The 27,997-nt window shown below is 40.5% G+C and overlaps 1 protein-coding gene across 1 annotated transcript; it reads left to right on the top strand.

Annotated features, from left to right (window-relative positions):
* Nucleotides 1–2: 2 nt before the first annotated feature.
* LOC133985610 (uncharacterized) lies at nucleotides 3–27,626 on the top strand. The gene is made up of 4 exons (XM_062425269.1): nucleotides 3–429; nucleotides 19,767–19,912; nucleotides 25,312–26,333; nucleotides 27,313–27,626. Exons 1-4 carry the CDS (start codon nucleotides 3–5, stop codon nucleotides 27,548–27,550), a joined length of 1,833 nt encoding a protein of 610 aa, XP_062281253.1. The 3' UTR covers nucleotides 27,551–27,626.
* Nucleotides 27,627–27,997: the final 371 nt, after the last annotated feature.

Genomic DNA, 27,997 nt, shown 5'->3' with positions numbered 1-27,997 from the left:
AGATGACAGTGGACTTCAGGAGGACACCCCAACATTGCCTCCTCCGTCTCAGCATACTGAACAGCACTGTGTCGACTGTGGAATCCTTTAGGTTTCTGGGATCTACAATTTCCCAGGACCTGAAGCGGGAGCGCAACATTGATACAGTCATCAAAAAGGCCCAGCAGAGCACATACTTCCTGCCTCAGGAGCTGCTGACCCAGTATTACACTACTGTCATCAAATCTGTTCTATCATCTTCCATCACTGTCTTTTTTGGGTCGGCCACCAAACTGGACAGGAACAGACTACAATGGACCACCAGGCCTGCAGAAAAGACTATCGGCAGCGACCTGCCCAACATCCAGAACCTGTATGCATTCAGAGCCAGGAAAAGTCACAGCAGAGTCCTCACATCTGGACATAACCCGTTTCATCTTCTCCCCTCTGGTAGGTGCTACAGAACACTGTACACCAAAACCACCAGACACATGACCTGTTTTTTCCCTCTTCCCCCATCACACTTATGAGGGTAACTCACTGTGGCACTGTGCAATAACACTGGAACACTATAACACCGATTGTACATTAAAAAAAAAGTGCAATACATTACACTCACTCAGGTATATCTGAAGATGCTGTATATACTGTACATAGACACCTACAATACAGTATTAAGAAAGATCTTTTTTACCATTTAAAATCTCATTACTCCTTACACATTTCACTTCTTTGCACTATTGTATCCTGTTTACAGTATAATATCATTCCTTGTGTATATTTCCGAAGATTTGTGTGTTATTCTGTGCGCGTACACCGAGTCACTTAACCAGATTAAAATTCCTTGTATGTGTAAAAACACTTGGCCAACAAAGACGATTCTGATGTTGATGATGGGACCACTGTCATCTACATAGTTGTGGAAGATGAGTGACAATCGTAATGTATTGTATAATATAGGGCACACACTTTGCATTTGCAGTGATTTCTTATGTAACATACACACTTTACTATTGAAGTGCCCACATCCTGAGGGCAGAGTTTGATTTGAAATGCAAATGAACACAGGCCAAGTAAAGAAAATTCCTCTAAATGTCCATGAGCCTTTCCAGCTCAGTACATTTACTTCTGTCATTTCCACTCAGCCTCTAGGCTCAGCCCATCCTCCTGCACAGTGGTTACTATGGTGAAGAACTGAGAAATAGTGTTTACCAATGTTATAATGCATTTCCTTTTACCATTTTCTCATTGTGACAGAATTCACTGAGAGCATCCCATCTGACTTCCTTTAATCATGTTTTCTAAAGTCAGAAAATAGCAGACAAAGCCTTTCACAAAGCCACTGTACTGTTGCTGCAAGATTTTTGCAGTGTCGATCTATCTTTAAGATACGTGCTATTGGAGGATCAGTGTGGAGCTGTTGGTGAGTCAGAGTGTGTAGGCCTGTTGCAGGAGGAACAGAAAGAGGCGTCTATGTATAGAGCATGTCTTCGCAGCCAGCTAAAGACTCTGACAGATTCAATACACAGCTGATGACATAACAGCATAGCTGTCATGGTTCTATAGAAAATGTATATGGACGTGGATGAAGCACAAAGGTTTATACTCCTCGTCCCGCGGATTGGTTTTCATGCCTACCTCATCACTAAACAATGACTCTTTGAAGATGCTGTGCCCACTACTACCCACACACCCACGCCAATCATTCAGGGCAGCTTATCCAAAATACTATTCAAACCCACTGGAGCTTCCATGCTCATGTGTGAGATGCATTATTGGGGGAAGGGGTGATAATAATGGGTCCATTTTCTGTGCATGTGTAGCTGCGTTTTCAGAATCCTCTGTATTTACACTTGTGTGCTTATCGTGCCACATATTTTGTCACTACAGAATGTACGTGCATGCATGAATGTGTAAGAAAATGTGCCTAAACTCTGTGTTTGTGTGAGAGCATTTGTATCTGTGTGTCTATATGATTCTGTCATTTCCAACCTCCTGCTCTTGCTTTGTCTCCATCACATCTCTCTATGTGTATTCCCAGCGCAGAGAAAGAGAGAGTGAGTCTGTATAGACGAGAGGTGTCAGATTCTCTACAAATGTTCCAGCCACAGTTACTGTATCTGATAATTATTCACCATTTCCACAGCTAACTGGGAGCCAAATTGTTTTTGTGGTGCTCAGAGTGGCGGCTGCTCAATTTGATTTTAGGCTAGGAAAAACAGAGCAAGGGGATTACTTTGAGAAGTATGCGCATGTGTGTGTATTTGTCTGTATGTGCAGCAAAAAAAAATTCTCTTGCTTGCATTAATGAGTCAGCAGATTTGTGGTGCTAAAATGTCCCTCAGGTGCAAAGAGCAGAGGGAGCATTTGAAAAGGGCATCTCCTTTTTCGACGTACCATTTATTGCATAACTACCTAACCTCCTGTTCTGTGTCATTCATGTTTCCTGGGGGGAATTAAACCCCAGTGAGGAGGGGGAGGCTGTTAATCTCTCACTGTCTTATTGATACACAAGGAAAACATGAGGAAAATAAACGGAAACAAACACTAGCGGAAAATGCGCTTGTGCCTTTTTTTATGGATTATATTTACCATGTAGAATTTTTACTTATTTGTCTATAAAATGGAAATGAATTGTTCTTAAGATTGATTCCTAACAAGTCACTAAATTTCTTGTTAATGAGAGAGAGACTGGTAGCATGGCATCAGCTGCACTTCACATGTACCCAGATGGCCCGTGTTAATCTATGCCAGGGCCTCGGGCTGCATTTATAAAAGAGCTTAGAGTACCGCCACAGTCAGGCTCATCTGAATGCTTTGAGCACATTACATTGCATTCACAAGGAGGTTTGTTATATTTAATTGTGCTATAAGACACTCATAAAAAGTGCAAATTTAGGGGTAAATCATTTTTTATTCTGTGGCCTTGTGTTAGGTTTGGCTAGGCAGCATATTCTTTATGCAGGGAGAATTTTATCAGCTTTTATGCTTTTCATGCAACAGTTGATACCTAAAAGACTGTTTGCTTGCACAATTTGTGCAAAGTTCATTACAGCCACATGATTAGGTCTCTATTGCTCTAGGAATGATGATATCCTTTGCCACTTAATGAAGCCACAAGGTACCTTGCTAAATAATTGACAATGTATTACCAATTTCCAAGGTTATAATCAAATGCACCCATCCTCTGGGTACCATAAACATCTGTACCAAAGTTTATAGAAATCCAGCTAACCGTTTCCAAGATATTTGAGTCTTGAGAAAAGCAGCAGGCCGCTGCTCAATGTAATTTATAATCTGCATTTTAGAGTTTGCTCAGAGTACAAACTGTTGCTTCTCTATAACGTTTCTTTGACCACAGAGTTATTATGTTAGCTTCATCTGTTACCTTGAATATTTAAAGCTACATGAATAGTTGTCTATATCTTGGCGATGTCTCTATATGTGCTGGCTGCACACACGGAGAGCCTGGGGAAATGGCCGATGAAAACAGAATGGTTCACTCTCTATCACTTCTCTACAGCTGGAGCACACGCGTACACACACACTTTTTTCTCTCTCTTACTCTCTTACACTAGCAAATGAATTCCCGCTCTCACTGATCATAGTCATTCACTATCATCTGTCTTCATTGCAGGGACTTGGGAGACAGCTGGTATAGAGCTGTATTAGGGTGAAAGATTAGTCTCTGCTATATTCCGCTCCTTACAGAAGGTCCCACATCAGCTAGTGGATAACTAGTCCCTGTACCCTTGTTCTCCCTCTCTTTCAGCTCAATCATGAAACTGTTCCCATAAGTGGGCTTTAATTCACATGAACAACAACACTCATGTCTGCCCCTCGGACAGACAGGCTTCATTCTTGTAAAGAAATGGGTGAGTAATTTTAGAAATGAGTAGGTCAGGCAGAAAAGGGAAATATGAGCAGATGTGCACAGAGTAATATCTGCATGCATGCCTGCACTTAAACACTTACAGATGGGACACTTGTATGGCTAACATCAGACTGTTGTACACAAGTTATTCATGGAAGAGAAGCACAACATGTCCTCCTCCAACCCCTGGGAGTCTGGTTGATATATAGAAAGAGCTCTGCACGCCCGCAGGCTGCTCAGACACTTGTTATGAAGTGAGGAAAGCCTCTGTGCTGCACCAGCTCAACAAGAAACCTGCTGTGTGAATGTGTGTGTGAGAGAGAGATTTATGGTCTGTGTTTTAGGCTGATTGTGTTCCTGCGTGATTCATTACATGAACCCGTGTACAAGGTCTCCCATATCAGAGAGAGAGAGACACCATGTGTGTGTGTGTGTGTGTGTGTGTGTGTGTGTGTGTGTGTGTGTGTGTGTGTGTGTGTGTGTGTGTGTGTGTGTGTGTGTGTGTGTGTGTGTGTGTGTGTGTGCGTGCGTGTGTTCAGGCCATTGAAACTTGAAAAAAATCATGGCTGGCCACAGAGAGGAAGTAAGAAGTGAAAACTGGGACTCACTTTGTTCTTGTTTCATCTGAAGCAAAAATATAAACAGATCAGAGATTTGTATCTGCCAAAAAAAAAATGCTGAGGTCCTCACATTTCCTTCACCAGACTGAAAAGTTGAATATTTTATGGAAAAAAAAAATAACAGACTGCACGCTTAGCAGGACATTTTGTTACCAACTCCAAAAACTTGTTCTAAGTGAGAGAATGTGACAACATTGAAATATATAAAATGTCGAAGTGCAGTTTTGAGTTGTAAAGTTCAGATGACATTTCACATATTTGGTGAATAGTGAAGGAATCATTGCCTCTCCTATATTTAATTATATATGAAATAATGTTTACAATATCTATTTGTTGTTTTAAAATTGTTGCTGTTTGTGTTTTTTAAGTTCTTTAAAGCAAATATTTGAACACAACAGTGGATTTTTAAATATATCCAAATGATCTAATCACAAATTTGGAATACAACTCTTCCTGTGTTTCATTTTCTGTTGTGATAGATTAATTAAAATGCATACAGTACATGCTCTTCTGCACCTGAGAGCTTAACCTTCGTACCCACATTGACTGCCTCATTACCTGCACAACCATTTACATGTGACATCATCCCCTATAATGTTTTAGTAATCTCATTTTGCAGTGGGGTGTGTTTCTGTCCTCTCTTTGTCATCATCAGACAGTAGTTCATTACGTTAACATTTCCGGTGTGTGGCCTCACTGTCTTTCTCACTCATTCATCATCTTTGTATTACTATACTCGCAAGGACCTTTACTGGCAGTCCATATTCCCAAATCTTATTACCTACCTATAAAGGAGCAGTACATGATTTTCCATTGAACTATCTTGACTCTACCAAAACATAATAAAACCAAAACATAATTCAGTTAATGTTTTAATTAGACAACTGCAGCACCATTAGTTGTTTTTTGTCTTTTATGTTTTGTGATTGAAATTTGCAATGTTGTATAACCAAATTACAAATTCAACATTAGAAACCTTCTAAAATCTCCCATCTACTGAGAGTATGAATTATCTAAAACATTGATTATATATATTATACATAATTAATATGAATATTATTACATTAAACTGCAACTCCATAGGCTTTTACAAATAAAGATAAGTTTACACATCATGGTGAGTACTATTCAGTGAGTGAAAACTGTTGTTTAATGTCTTTTGTGGCTTTGGAGGAGCTTTGTCAATAATAAAATAAAAAGCCATCAGGATTATCTGGGCTTGAGCTAGAAGACGAAAAGATGCTATCAAGTTTCATAATGGGAAATGTTTGATCCCACGTTTTGGGAGATTGACTCATACCATCTCTCATCTTTAAAATGAATCTGTCTCTTGTGAGTGCCCCAACTTTGTGGAAATTCCCCACTAAAAATGTGGATACATGAGTTTTCTGTTCACTGAAATTTCTCTGCACTCGGCTCCTAAGAAGGAAATGATGTCACATTTCTGATGCGGTTAATACATTAATATTGATTAATGCGATCACAAATTGTAAACAGTTTGTAAAAGTGACACTTTGCAGTCTGGTGATGTGACATTGACCTAAAATGGTGATGAAACACATGAGAATAATAACTTTCAAACACAATGCAGCTTTGTTTCTATGGGCCAACCAAGCATGTCGTATGTGGTTGAAGTTGAACAAAGGTGAAAATCTACTGGAGCCATAAACTGTACATAAAACGGTTTATTTGTATATTATATACAATCTGAGTGGAACCAGCTAAAAATAACTCTTACAAAGGAAATGCACTCCTAAATTTGTCCATTGGATGGGCTTCAGCAAATAGAAAATGGAACATATACATAGTATATACAATAGAACTGTAATGTGTACGCACCCCTAGTCACTGGCACATCACTTTGATCCTAAATAACAATTCCTTACAATGAACTGGCCATGAACTTTGCAAAAAAATAACAAAAAGTCCTTATTAAGGTGTAAAATTTAAATGACCTTTCACACAGATGGTATTAACACATGCACGCACAAGCTTAACTATGTATGCCTCACACACCACAGGATAGGTACAGTGCAATGTCACAGAAAATGTATTCTGAACTACTTAAACAGACCAGCTTTAGTCAATTAGCCTGCTTCAGAGAGGGATGCTGAAACTGCTCCGCTTGCAAGGAAAAGCATCTTTAGTCCTGTCATATAAATGAGGGGCAGCTTGGATCTGCCTCATTTAGCTTCCGTCAATAGTGTTTTGCTTTCAAGTTGAGCTGCTACAGCAATGCAGTGTCTCTCCCTGATATGTGACATCACTATAGGAATGCCTGAGCTGACCAGAATAAAATAGCAATCCAATCTCAATCCACAACATTAGTATTATAATAGCTAACTGCAGGGAGCCCAGTGTATGAGAGTGCCCGTGTGACAGTTGACGAATTAGCCCACATGGTAAAGCTGACATGTATGTGTAAATAGCTCCAAGTCATTAAGCTCTCTGTCACAGGGCATTTTACAAACAGACTAAATGCTTATTAGATTTTCTAACAGTGAATACAATCAGCTGCAGTGGGCTTGACACATAGAAAATGATGCCTGGAGAGTTGAATGTGAAATTGGAGAGCAGAGAGGAGGAACTTAACGAGAGGGTGCTACATGAAATATAAGAGGGATCCATGGATGCTTATAAATGACCAGAATCTTGACGGAGAACACTCAATCTCCAAAGAAAGTTACGAGATATTTGTTATCATAACAGTTGACTGAGTACTTTATGATGTGTGAATATTAAATTAAGGGTCGATACAAAATTGTACAAAGTGCACCAGAGTTTTCAATCCTCTTGTGAGAACCCTTCTCAAGACAACAACACTGCAGACAAAACTTATGAAGATATTGTATTGTCCTCCAGTCAGGTGGATCCAATTAAAAATCCAATTTTCTGAAAGGCAACAAACATTTATCAGTATAGCTGCTTTGTCTCATAAGGATGTATGTTTTAGAGGTTGTGGAAAATACCACCAAAGAAGAAACAATGTAAAGTGACTTTTATGTTAGTTATTATGTCCTCTAGGTTTTTGTAATCTATTCGTTTGATTATTGAATTAATCATGCATTAGTGGACATAACTTGCCTGTTATTGTTTTTAAAATGAAATTCTGGTGGATAAACTTGCTCAAGCATCATGTGCTAATTTCAATTGTAAATTCTCACGTGCCTCGACTTTTTCTTAACATTCATATGCAACTATTTTACATTACTCACATAATGTGCATTATAGAGGTAATTTGATGTCACCCCGAATCCAGCACATATCTGCAAAATCTACATTTTTTAAAATTTGAATTCCCTATAGTGTCTGCTTGTGGCAACTGAAGTCTAATGAGTGTTTTCATGGTTATCTCTTGGCAACTAAGCTTCTTAGTCAAGCTTAGGGAAAGATTGCACTCCGTTAAATGCTGAAAAAACTATCAGTTACACATCAGTTGATGAGTTTCCCTGTCTGGAGATAAATAACCCTTATTTGGAGTCCTGGGAAGTCAATGACACTGCACTACTTGCTCTTGTTCATCTGGAAAGTTATAGTTGTATTGAATGTTGCTCTGGCATGGAGGTGTGGGGGTGAAGGCCGATGGGGAGGAACAAGAAGGAAAAATGATCAGATGTGGGCGTATGGAAGGACAAATGTACAGGAGAAGCAGATATGTCCACAGACAAAGAGGAGGCTGATTGTGTGAGACTAAAGTCAGAAGGGAGAGACAGAGAGGAAGAATATAGATATAGATATTTCTATCTCGCTGAGGCCCGACAGGTCCTGTTACAGGATTGATCAATATCCTTCAGCTTTGCCTTCATATATATTACATTTCGATTATGTGGAGGATACATGTTGCACACAAAGAAACGACGGACGCACAAAGATTCAGACAGATGTACACACACAAGGGAATAAAATACAATCACAGCGATTCGCCAGTTGTCCCACTGAGAAAAAACAGGCAAATTCATTTTGAAGTAGATCATTTGTTTACTGTATGTGCCCTCCCTCAGAGCAGGGTTTGTTATTATATTGTTTTTCTCCCCAGCTCATGGTGATTTACAAAGCCCACCTGCATCTCTCTTTTACTCCCTCTCACCTCCTCTGTCATATCTGATACATAGAAGTCCTCATCATACCGGGACTGAAAAAGAAAGAAAAAACAGATGACAAGATGCCCAGCTGTGCTCGTCATCATTCTACACACGTTACACTGGACTTCACTTTGAGCTATCTGCATATCTGCACTTCATTGTTCCCACATTTGAGTATTTTTGTTTGTATGAAACTGTTTTTTGTCACTAGATGATAAGCATTTCCATAACAGGTCTTCAGAAATGGGCATACCAAGTCATCATAGCAACATTGTCTGCCAGATAATGGGTCTGAACCCATCATTTTGGGTTAATATATCCTGTTGCTGCTCATTACACATTCATGTCCACTTAATGGGCAATTTGAAAGCATTTAGAGGGGATGCATCATGCACAAATATTCCAGGTCTATATTTACATTCTGGGGTATTACAGGAATATCTTTGCATGAATTACAGTTTTTTAAAAACTCATTTATTTTATAATGGCCCTTTATGCAGCCATCAGTTCAGCCTATGTCCAAATTTGACATAGTGGCCAAACCATGTAATTACAATTTTTAGGTCTGTCACATGATGCACACAAACTCAATACACAATCTGTAAAACAGTCAATACATTTTTTCTAAGCATCACAATCTCTGCAAAATCACTAACTAAGTTATCTCAATTTGATTCATTCAATCCAATAACATTTGGAAAATATAAAAGATTGGCAAGATTAAATGACTTTATCCCCATTCAAGTGAACTGGAGTCAACTGTAATTTTGCTGGCTTGCTCAGCCGAAGTCTTGGACACATTGGAGAGGGACTTGCATGCTCCATGGGCCCAAAAATGTAGATTGGTATGGAAGCATGAAAAAATGTGATGGTAACATGACAGATTTTTTGGGCTTCTTGCACTATTGAGCAACTCTCATGAATGGGTGCCATCTTTGAACGCGTTAATATCCAGTTCTCTTTAATACATCAATGGCTTAGAGCAGGCTGAGCCTAGGCTTTTGACTTTCAGGGAGATTTTATTTTTTATTTTTTGTTTTTTTTAACATAAAATCATCTCTAGTTTTGGAACTTTGACCATGTTTAACATAGATATCCAACATCATAATAGTAGATGACAAATAAATCACAAAAAGAATAAAATGTCCTGTTCAGCTTTTCCAAACTCAAAGTGTTGCAAAGTATTTGCAAAAATTAAGACTGACAAGACCACAGGCTGTGGATAAGATGGAGAGGAGAAAATGTTTTTGAGGTTATTGAAGGGGAAATAAATATAAAAAACCAAGAGGACCTAAAAGCATTTAGCTCCTCCCTTACCTCAGCCTGCAAGGTTAGAGGAGAGTGAATGCACTGGGGGGCACATAGGCTGTGAATGGAGTCTGAACCCAGATTTACATCTAGATTCAGGCCATTCCCAGCCGTCTGGTGCTGGCTGCCCACCAGCAGAAAGCCCTCTCTGCAAACACCCAGATGCTACAGGCTGTGCCTGACAGAAAGAAGAATCTATTTACAGAATCAAACTGGGACTGTGTGGTGTGGTGGTGGGAATCAGCTGATGTACAGCATGATGGTCAAACTCCTGACCTCCTTAAGACAGTGTATGTGTGTGAGTCCTTACCCTGCCTTCCATTAAACAGTATTAGACGTTGAACCTCTGCGTTATCCCAGGGGTGACAGCAGATTCTTGAAGCGAAGATTACGCAGAGAGCTGTGCAGCGTGGTGTGGTGCAGGCATACGGCCCAGTTTCTGATGCATGGCTGATCTATAAATTCATTATTCAGGGAAATAATTTTTTTTTTTAATTTATGCTCTCCTGGACCACGAGTGCCCCTTGACAAGACCATCATGCCTCAATTTCAGGGCGAGTAACATTCACAAAAGGACAGCAACCTCCACACAAGGTGAGACAACAGAAAAGTGTTACTTCAAATTGTGTCTTTAAATTGACTTGTGTATGAAGTAGAGGTAATTTAATAGGATTATTTAAACTCATATACCCCAAACCCCTTTACATTTTTACAATATAATTATCTTAAGGAATTAACTGTTGACCTGTCCACATATTCTTGTGTACTTGTTTCAAATGAGGAGTTTTTTAATTCTATTGTGAGCATTATTTTTGTGGGAGCAGTTTATGGTCTTTTCCGGTTTCCTGACAATGACCATGTGCACAAAGTTAGATCCAATTAAAAAAATGTTTTCAGAGTTTGGTGTAGAAGAAGTGAACTGCTCTTAACCCCATCAAACCCATTTTGGATGAATTGGAAGACCAGAGCCAGACCTTATCACCCAACATCATTATAAAGCTTTGGTGTCTACTTTTTCCCTCTGTCCTATTTTCTCCACCACTTCAGCTTTCCTGCACTGTCAACATCCATACCCAACCACTGATCTTTCTACCTGTGAAGGGCCAATCAGTCCCAATAAGCTGTTTTTTCTGTCTTTCAAAACCACGGTCTTGCACAACCCACCGCCTCTCCATCAACATGATGTCCAGGAAGACTCATCTGAATGATGATGTCAACCACCCACAGACTCAACTGCACCACCACCACTGTCTAAACTCTGGGAGGATCCTGTCCCATCTTCTGTCTTCATATAGGCCTGTGCTTAATGTTTCATCCTGTGCTTAATGCTTCATCTCAATGGAGTCTAATTGCCAAAAATCCTTTCTCTGTTGCTAACCTCCATAAATATTGTTATACACTTCCAACAGATTATTGAAATGCTCTTGTGGCTGAACGGGAACACATTCTTACAATCAGGTTCCAAAATGTTGTTGAATAGAGGAAGTTGATATAGCAGCATGCTAATGCCCATGGTTTTGGAATAAGATGATCAGAAATTACATATTACGTTTCTACTACTTTGTTCAGGTGTCAGCATATAAAGTTTTGGCCCATATGTAATTTAGAACTTTAGAACTTACATTTTATAGTCTAAATATAGGCTAATATGTAGGATAATCTGACTATCTTTTTCAAAAAGGCTGATTAGCTTTCTTGGATTATTTTTTTTTGATAAACTATAATTTCTCATGATTTTTTCTCTTCCTGACAAACTGAAAACATGATATTATAGTTTTCTTTCCATACTGTGAACTAAATTATTTGCAGACTTTAACAATTATTGAAGACTGTTATCAAATTCAACTGCTGAAAGGGAAAAGTTTCTCTGTGCTCATTGAAAATTTGAATATAAGACATGTACTTGCAAGCATTATTTGTGCCATCACAACTAGTTTGCAGCTAATTGTGGTCCAGTCTGGAACTTACACAAGCGTAAGTTATTTATTTATTTTTTATTTATTTTTAAATTTTAATCCTACCTCTGGTGTTTCCTCATTGTAGAGTTATGATGGTGTTTCCTGAGTTCCTATTTTTAATGAGTTCCTGTTTTTAATGGGTTCCTATGTATGTTCATTCTGAATATGTAAAGCACTTTGTGTTACATTGTGATCTATGAAAAATGCTATACAGATAAAGTTTGTTTGATTGATTGATTGATTGATTGATTGATTGATTGATTGATTGTAATATGGAAATGTAACACCTCCAGTGCACAAACACTGAGAATGGACTTTTCTGGAATATTTAATAAGAGAGCAAGAGTAAATGTAATTTTAAGGATTTTAAGGAGATCATTTAACATGTCTGGAGGGGAACTTTACTAATTTTGAACTTTTTGTTGTTGTTAGCATGCAACAACTGCAGCAACAAAACAACTCTTTAAATCTGTTAAATGCTATCAACTGTTGCTTCATCTGTGTTAAAATTATTTCCTTGTCAAATATTATAGTCCAGTACAGTAGCTAATACAGATAGCTTAACATATAGACAGAAAGCTCCAGTATTATGTCTCAATTTTTCACAGAAACTAATACAAAATATTTGTCTGGCCAAGGTTACTTGAACAGAGTCTGGGTTGAAAAAGAGGGCTGAGCTTCATCTCCCCATAAAATTGCTTCTTTCATTCTCCTGCAGATAGCATAAGCATATCTCCCTCAGATAGTGCAGCACTGCATACTCTAACTGATGGCTCCATCTCATGCATAGTGAATAAGAGTCCATACAGCGAGTTAATGACTAACCAGCGACAGGAAATGGCCAAGAGGAACATAATGACTGACATGGCAAAAGTGGGTCACAGGGTATTTTCTACATCATGTTTATATCCAGTTGAATGCCATCCATCCACCTCCTCCTGTTTCTCTCAAATCTACCCCCCCCCCCCCCTCCACTTTTTTTTAAAGCCACCTCTCCCTCCCCAATCTCTCTCTCTCAGCTCTCTCTTCCACTACCCATTCATTGTTACCCAACTCTCCCTCTTTGCCTCTCTCAGTGTCCTTCCATCTCTCAGAAAATCCCTTTAACAGAGTGTGGACCTTTCCCTCTCTTCCTCCAGGCATGTCGCTGGTGCACTTAATGGATAGTTGAGAATGGCTACCGGCAGCGAGGGAGGAAGGAGGAGGAGGTGGTGCTGGAGTGGGTTTCTCTTTTGTCTGTAAAATACTATGGATAGGAGACAGGCCAAATCACATCACAGTCCTCTAGAAAAGCTCTGGACACATTTTGCATACTCCATAAATACTGAGATGTGCTCAATTGAATTTGGTTTTCTTGGCTGTAAAAGCAATGAATCTTGGTTAAAGAAGTCAAACTGTCTTAAATGATAACTCATTCAAACAAGGTCTACCTTTAGAAAGAAGGCATTGCAGACAGTGGAACCTTTCCAATGTGACAGGAACCTTTAAGAGACCTGGCCCACATACTCACTGCTTTTTTCTCTCTCTGTCCTCCCTCATTTCCCTTCTTCTGCTTCCCTCCAGCTCTCTTCAATAGGCCAATTTAGATTGTTCTCCCTCTGACAGCGCCCTGTAGCCTTGCTCTCTTTTCTCTACCCGTCTTCCTACTCTTGCTTGCTCCCATCATTACAGCCACTCTGTGGTATTGGAGTTGGCTTGTTGCCTGTTCTACTCCTTGCCTGTCTGGATGCTGATCTAATGGTTAAATAATGACTACACATCTCATCTTTAACTGCTGGCTGATCAGGGTTAGTAGTCTCTGTAATCTCTCTCTGGGTCCTAATTGATTCCTTGAATACGAGACCTAATAAGATCCAGGGGAATAATCATTATGGGTGTGTGAGACTAGGTGTTGCCTCTCCTTTAATGAGGCCTCTTATGAAACAGAGAAAGCAATTAGACTAACCAAGGTAAGAGTCTCCGTAAATGTGATGAAACAGGCGTAACTTGTGTTGTGTGAAAATACAGGAAACTGTGAAACTTATGTACAAAAATGCCTATAGCTCCTTCAGCAATGATACAAAGAACACCTTCAAACATTGGCAGGGGGCACAGTCAGTGAATACATTACTATGATACTGAAACGATAAATATAATTACCATTATAACACTCTTAATGTGTCTATAATATTGAAAATCTCGAAAATTGATCGTCATTATTTCATGCCTAATTACTTTTAATGCAGAAATACAGCAGGTTATAGATCTAGTCTTGTTATGTCTCTAATATGGGAAACACATCCAGCAAGAATATAAAAAGTAAGAGGACAACAAACAGAAGAGATAAACAAGAAAAAAAAGGAATGCAAATCAAAACATGTGGTGTTTACAATGAGATTACTATTTACAATATTTACACTGATTGCGCCAAACAAGTGAAGGAACAGAATAGATATGGTGCTGCCAATAAAAAGCTGGCAATAAAACAAAACTCGTCCTGACAAGCCTTACAAATTCAACAAAATCCAAACTTCTGCAAAACTGTGTCACTTAACTATCTTAATGACTTAAGAGATCATTCCACTTACTTCATCGCTGAGTCCAACAGGGGAAGAAGCGTGTGCGATCAGACTGGACATATTTAGAAGAAAAAACAAAATCAATTGTTAAAATAATGAACCAGTTGTGCATTTATTTGAAATGAACATACCATTTTGCTGCTGGAGCTTGTGCTTCAAATTCTGTAGCTACTTACTAGTTGTGTGGGCACACTGATTTTCCATGCAATGAGCACACAAAATGCAAATTAAACTAACAACAGTCAACAAGAGAACACTCCCTTTGTTAAAGGTATCCTTTCATAAGCTGTAGGCCTAATGCAGGAAACCAGTGGATTTCAAATTAAACCAGTTCAGATGAGAGCTGGATCATCTGGAGCTGTAGGTGGAAACTATCAGCAGATCTGAGCTGTTCACAAAAAAGTGTCTTTTAAAAGCTAGTTTTCTTATCACTTGATCAAAGGATTTTTTTCAAACTTAGTCTGGGTTTTGTCATATTGTAACGTCCGTAGCCAGTTAAGCGCCGTGAAGTCAGATGGTTAAGTTGCAACTTTTATTATGCGCAATAACACAGGCTACTGTAGGCTGTAGCCAACACCAAAATAACAAAAACATCTGCCATCAGCTTTACACTAGTCCGTCATAACATTGACTTGTCTCTTAGCGGTAAAAGTAGACTAACTCCCTACCCAGCTCCCAGCCACTTACAGGTGTGCAGGTGTGCTGTCTCCCTCGGATCACCGGAAGCTGACATCAGTACTTCAACTTCTTCTATCTGCACTGAATAACGTTTCTTCACTAGCTCTACAGCACCCAGTCCGTTACAATATTTATATATTTTATGTATACATAGCGTGTTGCATGGTTTGACTTTTATCTTAAATGATTTTATGAATTTGCTGTTTTTAATCTTGCATGTTTTGGGAATGAGGATCAAGGTGATGAGAGACAGCTGTCTGTGAGACAACCTGAGACAGGTGAGCGACAGGAAATGGTACGGGGGAGGCCGACAGTTGCAGGCACGACGGCGAGTTTAGACCACAGAGCTGAGGAGTGCTGCCGGGAAAATCTGCTGACTGGACGGGGGTAGACAGAGTGAGAGTGTGGCTTTTAAGATGAACGAACGTGAACCAAGAGAACTGACTTGGTTGCTGCTGTTAGTGTGGATCCACTGCTGAAGGTGCTTTGCCCGCCTCTGCACAGCGGGTGCAGCGACTAGAAGGGACAGCGAGACCGGAAGCAGTGCAGCCACCAGGTTGTAGGAGGCCCCTCCCCCTGCTCTACCCGTGAAATTGAGTAGCTCCCTCTTTTCTGAACTATAATGCCATGATATTGGCATTGGACTTTTTAAAGGACAGTTTCATTGCGTTTTATCTTTTTTTTTTTTTTTTACCATTTTATCTAGTATTCTTCATCATGGTATTTTATTAGCTTTTCTTCCCTGGCGTCTTATCTTTTCAACAGTGAAAACACACTTAAGCACTGGTATAGAAAGAATCCCACATAACATGTGTGAAATATACAATGGAAGTGAAAAAATTGAGTATGCTCAAAGGTGTCGGTATGTATACTAAATGTGCTCATATTTGTGTGTTTTGTTGTTGGACAAGGTGTCATATGATGCACTGCACAAAGGAAATGGAAGAGCTACTCACAGCTGCAAAACACATGCAACACATTGTGATGAAATAGAGGTGAAACAGCTTCAGGATGACCTCCAAAAACAACAACAATAAGAAATATTACATTTTGCTTGCTCTTTTTAAAAACTTTCCAAGGTTGCAGTTTGATGTAATAGCTCATATTGTATCACTTACTGAAAAATACTGTTACTGCAAATTAGTATACAGTACATACTTTATTTTTCAATATGGTTGAATTGGGATGGACAAAACAAGTGAGCCAACTCTGGAGCCTCTTGACTGTCATGTAATGAGGCTGTAAAGGCTGTGAAAGGATACATTACAGAGGACACTGTGAATGATGCAGCCTTGCATCCATACAGCAGGTAATAATACTGTATAAATCCCCATCACTGCGGAGTGGTGTGGCTCAGATGTGAGCTGAAATTAAAACGTGAATGCCTTCACGCTTTTGTGCAATTTTTACTCATTCTAAAAATAGATTGAAGATGTCTCGCTTTCTTTGTCATCTCTCTTAATTCTCATGCTCAAAGTGCAAACGGGCACCACATGCGAAAGTTTCTACAATGATTCTCCTTCATATGGAGTAGCAAATTATTGCCCTCCCCACCCCTTTTTCAAAAAATCTCTGATGCAAATAGAATATTTCAATTGTTCTGCCTGACACATTTCCTGATGGGAACCAAATCTCAAAATCTTCAAAAAGCCTGCTCATGAAGACGGAGTGGAATTGGGGAGGAGCGAGCAGGCAGCCGTGTGTGCAAACGAGCACGGCAGAGAGATAAAGATGGAGAGAGAAGAGAAGGAAAGCATTATATTTAATAATTTGATTTTATGTGGATACTCTGTAAGCTTGAATGAGCCTATTTCCTGTCATTGTGTGAGAGACTTTAAAGAGTATCTGATGAATGTGGTCCTCTGCCTATTAAATCTCTGCTTTATGGTCACCCTCTTACACATAATCATATTTTGGAAAAGGCTCTTTATTTTACCTGGATATATGCTCATGGAAGGATTGATAATGGTTTGGGAATTGTGTTTGATAGATGGACTATTGGTCTTCTTGCTATGCACTATAAAACCCTCCCATATCCTCCATGGGAATTTGAATGACTATCCAGAGAAGGAAGCGAACAATTGCACTGTGAATCTTTTATTATTGTCATTTGTAACACAAGTCTCTTCTGAGCCTGAATTAAAGAGAGAGCAATCTTTCTATAGATAGCAAATGTCTGTGCCTGCAGGGCTGGAGGTGGTAGGTGTGCAGAAACATGCACGCACGCATGCACACGCAGAAGTAGACAGTTGAGTATGTGATCATCAGCCCTCCCACTGAGGAAGACAGTGGTGTGAAATAGAGACATACAGCCTCTGGCTCTTCTTAGTGTTACTTTCACCCTGCTTCATCTCTATTTTCTATGTCTCTTCTTTAGTTTACCACTAGCACCACCGTCTCTGCACACAACTATAGCAGCAATGGAGCCAAAGACAGACTAATAACAAGAAAACATGCCATTGAGATAACAAACATTACTCAGCTTTGCAGATAAAAAGACGCAGATTTTTTATAATCTGTCCAACTTTTAATCAGGAAGCAAATATTTGTTAACCCTTGTGCCTGTTTCAGTGTCCGGCAACAAGCAAAGTCATTGAATTTTGAAGAACACACCAGAGATTTGGATAGATTCCCTCGAAGGCTTCCTGTTGTGACAGTTGTATCATTAATATTCAGCTCAGGTTGTCAAAATGACCAAATGGAGAACTGTTTCTACTGTAGCCACTCTGCTGCAAACATATTTGATGAAATGTGATATTTCTACAATCTGTGCGTCTCTCTGCAGTTATTAACATATCAGTTCATGCCGTCATACAGTAGGTCTGAAATAAAGTATGAGGAAATTAAAATCAGACATTACACAAAAAGGTTTTTGTTTGAACTGAGACGTGTGGTTTAAAACACATGAGGCAGCAGGGAGACAGAATATTAAGATAATCAAATAAACTAATAAAATGCCAAATATTTGCTGGTTGCAGCTTCTCAAATGTAAGAATTTTAAGATTTTTTTGTTCTAAACAATAGTAAACTGATTATCTTTGGATTTTGGACTACTGCAAGACATTTGATTATGATGGGCATTTTTCACAATTTTCTTTCTTTTATAGACAATACAATAAATTATTAATCAAGTAAATAATCATTAATTCTTACTTACTTACTTAGTCTTACTTTCCTATTCTGTTCTTTCCACCTTCACCCATTAAGTGTTCATTTTGTCCCCTTTATCAGTTGTTTTAACTTTACAAATCTTGATGTTAAATGTCAGTTTCATATTACATTGGTATTGTTTCTATATAGTTTTTTCCATCATAGTTTTTTGATAGTTAATTGCTGAGATGTGGCAATACAGCAGAATTGCTGTAAAGGTTTAATTGTGACTGATGACAGCAGAGACTGACACGAAACAGAGAGAGAGAGAGAGAGAGAGAGAGAGAGAGAGAGAGAGAGAGAGAGAGAGAGAGAGAGAGAGAGAGAGAGAGAGAGATAAAAGGGTTGATGGCATGCAACAAAGGCCCCAAGCCAGAACTGGGGACATTGTGATTACATGGCTATTTAGATTACATTACAAACAGAAAATCTTTATTTTCCGTTGCCAGGTGATGGAAATGTGTCTTTGACGAGGCTCACACAGTACACATAGAATAAAAACATACATGAAACAAAAATATACACATGTACACACATAGAGCTGTGAAAATGTGAACATGAAATGCCAAAGTGGAAATGACACAGGTTAGCCCCATTGAGGCATTATTACAAACATTGTAATGTAATGCTCACTTAGATAATATGGCTAAATTGCTGGCTTGGCCCAGATCACAGCAGTTACTTTGTTATCATAATGGATCAAAATGATGGCCAAAACTACAAAAAAAAGGCCACCAAATTATAATAAGCTGAGAGAAATGTGAGTGTATATGCTGATGGGTGAGGTAGAGCAGCAGTGGCTCTGTGTGTCTGTTTAAGAAATGAAAGCCAGGCACAATTCCTGTCCGTTTACAGTGTAAACAGCACAGAAACCGACTTCCTACACTATTCTCAGAGGGGGATAGGGGCCTGGCAGGTCTGGCTACAGAAACACATCTACAGTACACACACGCCACACACAATCACTACAGATACAATCATCACCCGTGGAGTCATTATGATCGGTTTCCCACTTTATGTTAAACCCTCTGTGCTACGTAAAAACACAACGATCGCTGAGTTGTGTGAACGTTCATCCATAAAACAAAGCAGTTTATCTCTGTTGTTTCATAAAGCCACACCAACCGTGAGCTCATAAATACACATATCCCTGCTTATCTGCAGCATAACAGCCCTCAATTCTGCTATCTCAGTGTGTATCAGTTGTATAAATAAATATGAGCTGTGGCTTTCTTGGAGCTTATAAATAGAAAGGGACCAGGGGTAAACGCCTGTGTCTTACTCATGCTGCATTAAGGCTTCGCTAACTTGGACAGTGTACACATGCAGTGCTGCCTCAGCACAATCGCATGCACACATACACACACTTTGAGAGAAGCAAAGAATAATATGATTGCTACGCATTCATTTACATGAAAGGATATTTGCTGCCTGTCCTGAGTGTGTATGACAACATAAGGGTGCAGCAAGGAAGGTGACAGCTCATATATGTAATCCACCCTGCTGACCTCTGACCCTCACATTGGCTATTCCCATCATCCCATTGTTTGTTCTCCCAGACCCCATCAGCCACCCCAGGACCGTCTCCCACGGCGATGTGGGCCTAGCCAATGAGGCGAGCTCTCCTGGCACTCTGTGCAAACTGGACGTCTTTCAAATGTGTGCTCATCCACACACACATTCTGTGGGCTTGGGAGCCAACACTGTGAGCCCAGATCATCCTGTTTAAACTGAGAAACTGTCAGGCCTCTGTCTGCCTATTAGCTGCCAGCTAGACAGTCGGACATGTCCTTACTCCTCACAAGGGCGTGGAGAAGAAAAAGCTGATAGTCCCTGCAATTTCTGCCGTGCATTTACATCAGTGCACATATCATTTTTTTATTTTTTCATTTCATTTTCATTTCTTTTTGATTTAAAACCCTACTGTTGTTTTTATTTTATTTTATTTTTGGAACATTTTCTTTCCCATCTTGCCCTCCTGCCTTCCTGTAGCATTTGTGTCCTACCCTTATCAATGTGACAGATCAGCATTGGGCCCTTTAATAACTCGTTTTTGTGCTCTAACCCTGTTGATGGCTGTTGAGGGCCCCACAGTTTGCAGGAAAGAGCATTCACATGCTGTCTACATCACTTACATCCACCCGTCCTTCCCTCATGTCATCCTCCCTTGCTATCTCACCTCCTCACTCTCTGTATCTGTCTTTCTGTCTGTTCTACCAGCCCTCAGCTCCACCTCCCACTGACGCACAATCACATATGCAGACACTTCAAACATGCTACTTTTCAAAGAGATCTTTGGAGGGGTGCTCCAAAGAAACCATGAATAAGTCCTCAAATCGGCAGCATTTCCCCTTTGACCCTCCACCCTCTCGTCTGGGTGCTTGTTCTGTTTCTTTTGACTTATGTGGACAAATTTTTTTTCCCCTTACTTTCCTAAGTTATTTTTCTGTTCTGTTTACTTTGTTTATGTCTCCTCCCTTTTCTCAATTCACTTTCACTCCTCTCCATCCATCCAAAATACCAGTAATAATTGCTTTTATTCCCAAGTTTTTCTCACAGATTTCCTCCTCCTTTCCCCACCCAGGAATCCAACAACAGGACACACTCATAACAGCTCGGCTCAAAAGGGGATTTCCAGTGAAATTCTCTTTCCCTCCATTTAATTTTCAGCTTGAGTAAAGTGAACATCTGTCTCACCTTACTCTGGGACGACAGCTGTGTGATGCAAAGTGGGAGTTGCATGAATACATATAACACATGCATCAGCAGCTCGGGGCTGCAGTCAGTCAGACAGGCAGGTTGGTTGTTAAAGGTGTTGCTCCAGAGCGCTCTTGCCTGTGCTGTCTACTCCAAAAGAAGTTGTTCCCATGGTAACTCTGCCAGGTCTGTTAATTGACCATCAAAATGTATGATGGAAAAAATCCTGCAAACAAATGTATACCATCATACTACTGGTTAGATAATCACATCACACAGCTGCCTCAAGAGATAACAGTAATGATAATGTTAATGATATGAGCTATAATGAAACTGTTGAGCCTGTGGACACTCACACGAACGTGTGAATGTGTCAGAAGTTAAAATGTGCCAAGGCTTTTAATCTAGGATACGTGTAGTGGAGGGATGGTTTAAAAAAGCAATATAATCTAATTTGGCATGGCAGCAACATAACCTACCCACACAGGGATACCAATGACGCACATCTCCAGTGTATAAATTGATGTAGGATTGTTTAAGAGGGAGAAAAAGAGGCACAGAGATAGAGTGTGTGTGTGTGTGTGTGTGTGTGTGTGTGTGTGTGTGTGTGTGTGTGTGTGTGTGTGTGTGTGTGTGTGTGTGTGTGTGTGTGTGTGTGTGTGTGTGTGTGTGTGGATTTGAGTGTGTTGCCAGAAGACACCTTGTTCATGTTCTCAAATAATCCACTGTGGTGAGTGAAACCTTGAAACAGACACGTTTTTAAAAAGGATGAGAGCGATGTACAGATGCTTCATGACATGAAGATTTATAATTCTGCTCAACAGGGTCAAGGTCAATTCTGGATTTCAAACAAAGTTGAGGAGCCAATAGAGACTGGGTCACTGCACTTGTATGTATCCCACTCCTTAAAATAGAGAAAATGTGCCCAGCGTAGTTAAAGATCACCTCCAGAAAGGTTTTAGAACATACAAAAATACTCAGTTTGGAAGGGTTAGGGATAAGGTTAGGTTTAGCATTATTTCCCACACAAATTTTCAGTTATTTGGTTTAAAATCCTTGTAACTTGAAGACGTTTCCACATCACATCTGTGTAAGTTGTTTACTGGCCCTCGATTGGCTTCAAATCATGCTCATAGATACAATTCCTTAAACTCAAAATTTCCCCTTCAGCAGATGAACGTGAAAACAGCCTTCTAGTATTAAACTCTGCACATACATCATTCTGCACACTGTGAAAAATCCAGCTCATCCATCTCAAACTTGAAGGAATATCTGGAATATATTTGTGTATCCAAAAACAAACAAACAAAAAAAAAACGTATGATTATCTACTATATCGCTTGATTGTGAGTTATTGGATTCAATCAAATGTATTGAAACTCAATACATGACAACTGGACAAATTCAATTTACTGATGATCATGTGATATGATTAAGAGAACCAGAATAGCTGTTAAATGGACTTTGTTTGATTGTTTTATCAACTTATTATAATAAGTTTAGTTTCTGAAGCTCAGAAGATTGGAGCCCTTCTTTAAATATGAATACAATTAGAAAAAAGCCCTACTCTAAAGTCACATACAGCACTTTTCACATCATCGAAGGCAGACTGTGAGGAGCTGAGCTACTGAGGTGACTGCAGAATAGGAAACCATGGTTGTCTTAATAAAACATGAGTAAACAGCAAGGAAATAGTATATAATATATAATCTGCTCAGGTAGTACTGCAGCTTTAAAGCACACATGCAGAGAGAGAGAGAGAGAGAGAGAGAGAGAGAGAGAGAGAGAGAGAGAGAGAGAGAGTAAGAGAGGAGGGGGGGGGGGGGGGTGTTGGGGATCAGAGGAAAGAGAGGCATGAATGTTAATCTCTCAAAAACACACCTGCAGGAATACACCATCATATTACAGACCAACCCTGCCTGTTTTTCCCCTTATCTCTCCTCTCTCCCTAACAGTCCCAGTTGCTGCCAATCTGCTTGTCCCCTTGTCAACATCCACAGCCTCACATCTGCTGATTTTTCTTAGTTTTATACTAACTGATGAATGTATAGCCTGGACTATATGTGCATTATGCCTTTCTATATCCACTCAGCAGTTCAGAGAGATGCTGGCTGTGCGTTGCCCTTGGAAGCTTTGCCTGTTAAGCAGACTCCGTCTCTTGTTAACAAGGGCCCTCCTCAATTACTCCATTGAGACACTTGCTAAAATAGCCACAGAGCCCTTCCTCTCTCCACCCTCCCTCCCTGCTTCATCCATGCACCTTTATTATTTAGAACCATAGGGATCTGTGCTGCCATGGATTCCGTCGTCATGGCTACAAACAGTTACGCAGATGTACAGGAAGTGGAGAAAGACGGAGGAGGAGGGAGGGCCAGAGTGATGAGGGGCCTTGAAGGAAGCTTAACCTCTGCATGGTGGAGATCCAGTCACAGGGTTAAGGGATGAGGGGGTAAAAACGACAGGTGAAGGTCGGGGCAAAGCCTCAGAGGGACACAAGAACAATTAAAGCAAATGTTTGTTGGTTCAGTTTTCTGTCTGTTGTCCCAAGTATGAACATTTCAGAGCATTTTCTAGACCCACCTTCACAACACAGACATTCTAAGAGTATCCCACATCATCTCCCCGTATCTGTTTATGATGCCACATGAAGGACTTTAGGAAACGCAGGGTATGTTTACAAACAGATAAAACATTGAAATTCTGTCTGTGCAGCCTTGAAGGGCGCAGAATGATTTACATAGGGCAGATAAGAGTGGAGCTTTATCAGTGTTGACGGACAACTGACTGGAATGAAGTTTGCGGTGCATCCTTGATGTATGAAGCATTGCAGTGACACTCCAAGGCTCTTGTGGAACACTTTGTTATCGGTAGTGTAAAACAGTGCTTCCAGTGGTTTATCACAAACTGGCAGCACTGTTAAAAAACAGTTTGAAAGACGTCACTTACTCGCACTCTGTCCAGCCATTTGACTGGAGGTAATTGAAGGACAACGCGCAGAGATGTGCATTGATGTTTCCTCTGATTAAGAGGAAGGGCCTTTGATAATGATTTCCCCATGGCACAGTATAGTACAGTAGATAATAGTGGATCAGTAGCCCTTACCTGGTCTCTAAGAAGCTTCAGAAACCAACTAACTCCCTCTACTCCTCAAACATGGAGCAAAAATCAACTGTAAGGAAAAGCAGATTGAATAATCACATCCATTTGGATTCAGTGCACTAAGAAGTAAAAATAATGCATGGATAAAAAATATCTCAAGATCAAAATAAATCATATTAATCTAAATATGATAGCACTAAAGCAGCATCCTTGTCTTTAAAATAAATGTCTTCAATGATTTCAAGGTACACCGCCCATTTAAAGTAAAAGCTCTCCTTAAATGTGCCTGTAGCTCCACCTTGTGGTTTAAATACTCATTGAGTATGGGACCTGTGTTAAGAGTTTGAGTTTTTTTTTTTTTAACCCTTTCTCCCTCTCTGCCTTTTCCTAATGACAAACTCCTCCTACCATTGTGTCTTTCTTCTCTACCCCTGAAAAATAAAACATTCCAGAATATCAACCAGAATTCTCTCCTGTTGACTGAGAGATAGTGTGATTTGTCACCAGGCTCCTCTTGATGGCAGCACTGATTTGGTGCAGAGCAGCTCTCACAAATGAGATAAATGCTCAGTAGTAGATTCCACAGGGTGAACTCAATGACTCAGCTGAAGTAAGGCCAGGCAAGATGAGTGTACAATCTAAAAACTGTGTCATTTCTTTAACAGGCTTCAGTCAAATCATATCAAATCTTTACATTTTTGGTTATACATTTGTGTCTTTGGCAGATTTCGATGCATGAATATTGTGCTTATAGCAGATTATGGGGTTTATTGTGTGTGTTTCACACTTTGTACCCATGGCCACCGTCTATTTCTGTGGTTGCAGTTATGTGTGACTGTCTTTAGGAATGAGCCAGACTATATTACACCCTGGTCCCTCCCTCAGAAGCTGTGCTAAAGTAACAGCTGATATCAGTCTTGCTTAAAGACACACACACACACACACACACACACACACACACACACACACACACACACACACACACACACACACACACACACACACACACACACACACACACACACACACACACACACACACACACACACACACACACACATAGTCCCTGTCGGCTACACCCACACTACAACCTGACTACCGTTGGGCAGCAGTGTCAGGGGCACAGCAGACAGCCAGCCAAAAGGGAGGAGGGCTCTTACACCTTCCTCTCCCCACCACACATCACGTCTTTCTTAGTATAACCACCAGGGACGCTCCATAGCACGCTCACAAATCCACAATCTAAGGGTCCCAGAGGAGGGGAGGGCAGTTATCTAAGGCTCTCAGCACCCACATGTGCTTGTTTAGATCATGGAGCTGCCCTGTCTTCCTGTTGAAACCCCCACCACAGACAACTCCAGCTCCACGGATCCCCTGTACGACAACTGCCCACCTTTTGCCCAGCGAGGCAGGGCCAGGGAAAAGGAAATGGAGAGTAGAGTTCTGTGCCCTGCTGTAACCAGATTCCCAGGCCCCTGCAGCCCTCACCCTGGTTTGGCTCCAGTTGTGGATGAGGTTCCCACACTAGCTGGTGGGGGAAGAGGGCCTGGCGCCTGGCCAGATCACAGCTACTGCAGCTGGAGAGAAAGCCTGGGAAGACAGTGCTGGGGAGCAGAGATGGGCCCAGGCATGAACAGAGCACGAGGAGGAGAGAGAGGGGGAGAGCAGGGGAGTAGCTGGGGAGCAGAGTGTAGAGGAAAGGACAGAGCTCATCTGAACCAGAGCCCCAGCCCATCACAGAGTGAAGAACACCGGAGTGCTCTGTCTCTCTATGATAACCTTCCTAATGCTGTCACCCCTGATAGCCTCCAGGCTGCCTTTGACATAGAAACAAACTTCCCAGAGCACCTACAGGAACAGATGTACCAAGCATGGGCCCCTGAGCAGCTCCAGGGATTGATTGAGGGTGAGGGAGTGAGTGAAGAGAAGAGCCCTTGGTCTTCCTGTGAGATCATCCTCCCTGAAAGTGGCTCCATCAACCGGGACCAGAATCCAGACCAAGAAAAGGAGCATGAACAGGAGCCTGAGCTGGACTCAGGATCCTGTGGATTTCAGCAGGGGGACCCGATGCTGCATCCCCTGCTCTCTCAAAAGATGTCGCCTCCTCAGCCACAACTTGCAACAAGTTCCCCTCAGCAATGCCAAACTGGGTGCCAAGCTCCTTGGCTTCAAGCTGAGGCCCAGCACCAAGAGCATTCATCCTGGGCTCCTAGGGTGCCCCCTCCCGTACCCCTTGCTGACCCCTCTGCCAGTGCACTTCGCAGCCTCCTCACCAGCCTCCAACAGCAGATAATGAGACAGAGGGAAGAGTATGAGGCTCGAATAATCAGGTAATGTTCATTTTGTTTTGTTTTCAATTTCAATTTCAAACTACACAGCTCACATAAACACGTTACAGAGATTAGGCACACAGTGTTAAAGACAAAAGGGAATGTCTTAAATTTCACAGGCTTACGTTCTTGGCTTCAATACATTTTCACTTCACTGGCTTAAGTATGAGCATTTTCTAGCCCCTTGCTGTATTTCCATTGAGAAAAAGCACAATGTTCCCAGGCTCAGAAAGTGTGTGTCCAGTCAGCTGTGCTGCTCCGGTCACTCATTTGACCCCAAGCTTCACCTTATATCCTGTTTAGTTCACAGTGCACCAACAACTGTTAATAAATTCTCTTCAAGTTTCCCATGACGTAAACATGTCGGAAACACTGACTATATTAAGATGTCAAAGAATGATTGTCTACTGTGGTTCACCAATGCTGATTTTTTTGCTTCCAGTTTAGACTGTAAAGCTATATTTTTACTACTCTGATATGCTATATCTATGGGTACACTGCGTGTGTGTTATAAAAACCCTATTTTGTAGAGTTTAAATTGAAAATAAATCCTATTCATTTGACCTATAGAAAAAAGCTCATGGCACTGGAAAGAGAGCTAATTTAAGGGTCCATGCTGCTGACCTAGACACAACACATACCTTATTTACTACTGATATAGATAGAGCAAGTCTCAGTGTAATGTCAGACATTGGTAGTGGCTGACAAGGACAAGAGGAAAACTACAGCTCATTTAGCTTAACATAGAAGTTCATAATAGCAAAGGAAAGATCTTCAATCATAATCCAAAATAATTCATATTAATCCTTGAAAGTTGAGAATAAAATTCACCAAAATCAAATGAGATTCAAATCCACTGCTTATCTTTTCTCACTCTAACCCACTGGCAGAAGTTCACAACCAAGTTTATGCTTTTTACATTCACCTAATTTAAAAAATCTTGTTTTTCTCCTTTCCTCCCCCTTGTCCTGAACCTCAGCTTGGAGCAGAGAAACGAGGAGCTGCACGTAGAGGTTGCTCGGTTGAAAACCAACCTCGCACAGCAGCGACACTGGTATCAGGCTGTGCAGGCTAAGATTGCAGAGTCTGAAAGGGCCCGCACTGATGCAGAAATACGCAATTCAGCGCTGCAGAAAGACATGGACCAGTTCTTTGACACCTTTGGGGAACTCAACAGTGAGGCAAAGAAGACAGAGTACATCGTCAAGAGCTTTTGAGAATGAATATGTGTGGTGTGTGATGATATGAACAGCGAGTGTGCAAAGTATAGGAATAGGAATAAAGGCAAAATACCTTGTAGAGTAGTTTGTATCTAGGCAGAACAGGTCTTTCCCTCTTCATAAACAATCAGAAAATATATAAAACATAAATGAAAGAAAGTGAATCACTGATGTCCACTTTATTAGCTGCGTACAGGCAAAAGATGTTGGCCAAGTGATAATATTGTTGAAATATTGTGGTCATTGCAAACGGAACAAAAATGCAAGATGTACAGTGCTTACAATGGAGCTTTTTTAAAAACATGATAAACACACAATATGTTCTGAGCATTGTAATGCTCAGTCCTTATCTGATATGATTTTTGGGAGTGAAATTGCCACTCCTCAGGTCATTTAAGGCATGACTCAAAGAATAAGGTCATGGTTTTTAAAAGGAAAATATCG

This window comes from Scomber scombrus, chromosome 9 (genome assembly GCF_963691925.1).
Source record: "Scomber scombrus chromosome 9, fScoSco1.1, whole genome shotgun sequence".
In the NCBI taxonomy this organism is placed as follows: domain Eukaryota; kingdom Metazoa; phylum Chordata; class Actinopteri; order Scombriformes; family Scombridae; genus Scomber; species Scomber scombrus.
This window is presented reverse-complemented; position numbering and strand designations above follow the sequence as displayed.